This window comes from Microtus ochrogaster, chromosome 16 (assembly GCF_000317375.1).
Source record: "Microtus ochrogaster isolate Prairie Vole_2 chromosome 16, MicOch1.0, whole genome shotgun sequence".
Classification (NCBI taxonomy): domain Eukaryota; kingdom Metazoa; phylum Chordata; class Mammalia; order Rodentia; family Cricetidae; genus Microtus; species Microtus ochrogaster.
In genome coordinates this window covers 16,018,699-16,024,153 of record NC_022018.1, presented here as the reverse complement: position 1 = coordinate 16,024,153, position 5,455 = coordinate 16,018,699, and the positions used below count along the sequence as shown (strand labels likewise).

General features: G+C 34.9%; 1 protein-coding gene across 1 annotated transcript in view; it reads right to left on the bottom strand.

The window, feature by feature from the left end:
* The window catches only part of Yme1l1 (YME1 like 1 ATPase), a 36,284-nt gene that overhangs the window by 11,462 nt on the left and 19,367 nt on the right, over nucleotides 1-5,455 (bottom strand). The window contains exons 9-11 of the mRNA XM_005354766.3: nucleotides 4,859-4,949; nucleotides 1,671-1,823; nucleotides 843-975 (exon numbers count right to left, since the gene is read on the bottom strand). Of these exons, the coding sequence (XP_005354823.1) occupies nucleotides 843-975; nucleotides 1,671-1,823; nucleotides 4,859-4,949 (377 nt within the window). The remainder of the gene's footprint in view (nucleotides 1-842; nucleotides 976-1,670; nucleotides 1,824-4,858; nucleotides 4,950-5,455) is intronic.

Below are 5,455 nucleotides of genomic sequence, written 5' to 3'. Positions count from 1 at the left end.
GGCTTGCTGTAAATAGCTTTTATTATATTTAGGTATGACCCTTGTATCCCTAATCTCTCCAAGACCTTTATCATAAAGGGGTGTTGAATTTTGTTAGATCTCTATTTAATCAAAATGTCTCATGCTGACATTAAGAAAGTTCATTCAAGCTGGGCGGTGGTGGCTCATGCCTTTAATCCCAGCATACAGGAGGCAGAGGCAGGAGCAACTCTGTGAGTTCAAGGCCAGTCTGGTCTACAAGAGCTAGTTCCAGTACAGGCTCCAAAGCTACAGAGAAACACTGTCTTCAAAAAACAACAACAACAACAACAAATAGTTCATTTAAAGTGACATTTCTTCCTTTCTGTATTATGAACACAGATGTAAGTTTTAACTTGATCACAACACTCGGTCATCAAATAGACAGAAACTAGTGTATTAATCCTTACTTTATGGGATCTAACACAGGTATTCATGTATACTAGAAGCAGACGATCTACGACTGAGCTATACCTATCCTCCATATCTTTCTTTAGACAGTTTGTGCTTGAATCATTGTTTTTCTCTTATAAATATAATAAATTAAAAATAAGTATACATTTACAATTTCGAGAGAAACTAATACATCAATTAGTAATACAAAAAACATGAAAGAAAAATTTGACTTCTTAAATGAGATGACTGTTACCTATACATGTAACATTTAATATCTATACAATTTTACCAAATCCTTCATAAGAACTTACACAAAATCAAGTGTGTAAATATCAAATGCTGAAGATACCTGTTACTCTAAATTATCATTAAATTGGATAAATGCTAACTTTTAAATTATTTCATATATTTAACAAAGACTCAATTACCCATCCATTTCAGCAAGAAGTTGATTGATAGTCTGCCTTGAATATGGATGCATTGGAGATTCAATTCTCTTTCCACCAACAGAATCTAATTCATCAATAAATATAACGCAAGGAGCATTTGCTTTTGCTTCTCCTAAAAAAACAAAAAAAGATTCAAGTAAGTTGAAAGAAATTAACACCTTTTATCATAAAAATATTAAGACCATCAGTATAAAAAACGTCATAGTAGAAAAAAAAACTATGTAGTAAAACATTTTACTAAAATAATAATGTTGGAGGAGGGGGTTGTACTGAACATGACAAAATGAGAACTGGCTATCCATTCTTTCCAACTGTACAAATTAATCTAATTGGAATTGAAGTTAATAACTCTTAATATAATGCTACAGAATCGATAAATAAAATGGAAAACCAAAAATTCAAGAATTAACTTTCAATAGTCCCTAACTTCATCTTGTATTCCTATTAAGCCTTATTAAACCTATTTTAGAATACAGGGCTTTCAACATATCTCAGTAGAAAATGGACTTTAGTTCAAATTCCCAGAACTCAAAGGTGGAAGAGAACTGACTGCATGGATTACACACACACACACACACACACACACACACACACACACACACACCATACACACAATAATAATAAAACTGTCTAAATAAAGATTACAAATCCATTTTAGTTCTATCATTAAGCTGCTTGAAACTAAAGCCCATTTATTTCAGAAATTCAATAGAAGAAATTATTAAGAAAAGTGTAAATAAATAAAACATTACTGTTTCTCTAAGTAACAAAAATGTAACATTGTCTAAAATATACATCAAAACATACTAAAAAGATTTCTGATCCTGCTGGCTCCTACACCCACAAACATTTCATCGAATTCTGACCCAGAAGCATAATAAAAAGGAACATCAGCTTCTCCAGCCACAGCTCGGGCTAGAAGTGTCTTCCCTGTTCCTGGTGGCCCAACCAAAAGAATTCCTAAAAGGAAAAAAAGCAGACAAGAATGATCCATTATTTTTAAATCCCTTGATAAGAACCTTCGACATTAATAATTATTAATTTCTATAATAGAAATGACAGTAATGATCAATATTGCCAAACTTGGGAAAGAAACTACGTTTCTACTGTTCATTTCAAGATTTTCTCTACAACTAATTTTCCTGTGCCATTTAAATATTATTTACAGCCAGGAGTGGCACACACCTTTAATCCCAGCACTAGGGAGGCAGAAGCAGGTGGATCTCTGTGAATTCAAGGTCAGTCTGGTCTACATACTACATAAGGAGCTTCAGGCCAGCCAGGTACAGAATGAGACTCTGGTTCAAACAAACAAACGAACAGACATAAATATATATGTAAAATTCACACATCAACAAGTAAAACAAGAAAGAAAATGAAGACAAAGGAATATAGAATACTCATTTTGTACAACATAAAACTCACACTAAAAGATATGCAGCCAAACTGGGCAGTGGTGGCACACGTCTTTAATTCTAGCCCTCGGGGCAGAGGTGGGTGGATATCTGTGAGGTCAAGGCCAGCCTGGTTGACAAACCAAGTTCCGGGACAACCAGGGTTACACAAAGAAACCATCTCAAAAAACAAAAAACAACAACAACAACAACAACAACAACAAAAAAAAAACAAAAGAAAGATATGCAGTCAAATATAATGGAAAAATCTTGGTAATATAGTTCCATTAAAGACCAAAAAATATTTTCTAGCCATTTGGTATAAAATAAAAAATTTAAAAACCAATGATATTAAAGAAATAATACTAATTTGGGCTGAATTAGATAAGATTACAGCAATGTCTTTATTTGTAGGTGACACATAGTTGATGTCTACAGCTTTCTTATATTCAAGGGAGAAATGAAATGTACATATAGGCAAACATTGAGAAAATTGTTTGACAGAATGTCAAATACTGTTGAGTATAGGGTGAGAATACATCAGTATTAACTGCCAGTATTCTAAGATTTCCCACTTTTTTCATACCAATAAGCTTTTCCTATAGTAAGCTGGAAAAGAATTCCTGATCTGTTTAACTCTTATAATTACATTAAAAAACAACAAAACTATAGTGATGTTACATTTCAATATTAAAAAAACTAAAAACAAGCTCAAAAACAGTATAAAGTTTACATTAGTATTACCATGTTTTAAGTGATATCCAACTGGTTTAAGCTGCTTATTAATTTTGACATATCTTAGTATATACCTCAAAAATTTTCAATAAATTAATAAAAAATTGTGTATAATTATAGTTTTAAATATTCTCTCTATGCTATTACATCACTGTACCCCTAAGTGGGAAAAGTTTAAGGAAACTTTTCCAGAAGTTTCCAGAAGAGATGCTCAGTGGTCTAAAATCTAGCCTTAAACCTGCAGTGCCTTTGGATCATTTAACACAGCTACCAAATACCTGCATGTTAAAGGTTTCCCTAAGCTACCTGTGCTATGGCAAATCTGTTAAAACTCAGAGAGGAACCTAGTGGGAAGAGGTGGGTCACTGGAGACATGCCTTAGGGGATAGATGTGTCTTAGATGCTATACCATGCTCTCCACTCTGCCCACTACTCCTTGATTTCTGGTTACTGTGAGGAGACAAGCTTGTGCTACCACGCACTGTATGCCTAGCCTCACCTCAAACCTCAGGGATGCATTAGGACTGTGGATTAAAACTACAAGCCTGAAACCTTCCTTTGAAGACAACAAACAAATTAATCTTTAACAAAGTAATTTCATTCCTAGAAATTTGTTTCTTTTTTTCTTTAGAGAAGGGTCTCCTGTTTTTCAGGCTAACTTCAAATTTCTGATCCTCCTGCTTCTACCTCCCAAGTGTTGGGATTACAGGCTCAGTTTATACCATGGTGGAAATCAAATCTTATGCTTGTGCATATTGGATAAACTATATAGACCCAATTGCCCATTAGAAACCTATTCCAAGTAAATAATTTGGCTAAAGGACAAAGCCGGGTTAGAGTGGTCATCAAACTGCTATTTTTAATAGAAACAAAAAGTTTACATAAAAGTATAATGTTACAAATAATTAGCATGTAGTCTTCATAACTGTAAAGATCATAAGGAAAATTTCCATAGTTCCCACTTCTCAGAAATCCTCAAGAATTCTCACATTAAAAAAGGAAATTCTAAGGAGTAGGAGTGTAGCTCAGTGCTTACGTACTATGTACAAGGGAAGTGAGTTTCCTCTCCAGTACAAGAACAAAACAAAAGGAGAACAAAAACATCAGTGCTCAGTGTGATCCTGAGTTGGTGCCGGACCCAGATAGGGGTAGTGACATTTGAAAGATCATTACTAGAGCAAATGCTGAACAAATGCTGAACTTTTGTATGAAGTAGTAAAGTTAACAGTTTTATATCCATGTAAAAGCACTAGTTTTAAAGCTACAGAAAAAACAACAACTTTATGTGAGGTTGGAGAGATGGCTCAGTGTTTTAGAGGGCCTGGGTTCAATTCTTAGCACCCACATGGCAGCTCACAAACCGTGTAATTCTAGTCCTGGGTGATCTAATGCTCTTGTCTTGAATCCACTGGCACCTGGCAAACACACAGTAGGCAGAAATACATGCAGGCAAAACATCCATACGCGTAAAGTTTTTTAAAAATTTAACTAAAAAGACCCTTTTTGGTGAATGTACAGCTAAGCATTTAAAGAAGTATCATGTCAGCCGGGCGGTGGTGGCGCACGCCTTTAATCCCAGCACTCAGGAGGCAGAGGCAGGCGGATCTCTGAGTTTGAGACCAGCCTGGTCTACAAGAGCTAGTTCCAGGACAGAGGCTCCAAAACCACAGAGAAACCCTGTCTCAAAAAACCAAAAAAAAAGAGAAGTATCATGTCTTACTAGAAAGTAGGCACAGAACTTTATGTGTGTATTTTTAAAAACAAAAATTAGGAACTGAACCTACTCAATTCTAATATGGGCAAATAAAATTTGTAATCTATTACTCTATGATTTACACCAATTATGACAAAAGGAAAATATCTTACCTTTGGGAAGTTTGCCTCCAAGCACAGTAAATTTTTGTGGATTTTTCAAGAATTCAACCACTTCCTGTAATTCTTGTTTGGCTTCCTCCACCTTTAATGGTGCAATTTACCAAATAACCAAATAAAAGTTAGATTATCAAGGTTTCCTCTTTGGTAATCATATTTTTAATGTAGCTACGAGTGAATTTGGCCTTTTTTGGTAACACATTTTTTTTAATATGCTAAAGGTTTTCTAATCCTTATTTCCAATTACATGGCATCCTTATTATGCCAACAAAAATCATCTGAAGTTCCTACTTTAACTAAGAAGGCAAAACAAGTCAAATATATTGGTCAGAGTTAAGCTGAAACTATTAGAAAAAACAGCATAAGGCGAAAGAGCAATCAGAAAACCTAAACTGTTTAGGTCATGATTATATTTCTAGAAAATTTCACAAAACTGTTTCCAGAAAACATCATTACTAGAACAAGAAAAGGTCTGTTTAAACCGGGCGGTGGTGGCACACGCCTTTAATCCCAGCACTCAGGAGGCAGAGGCAGGCGGATCTCTGTGAGTTCGAGGCCAGCCTGGTCTAGAAGAGCTAGTTCCAGGACAGG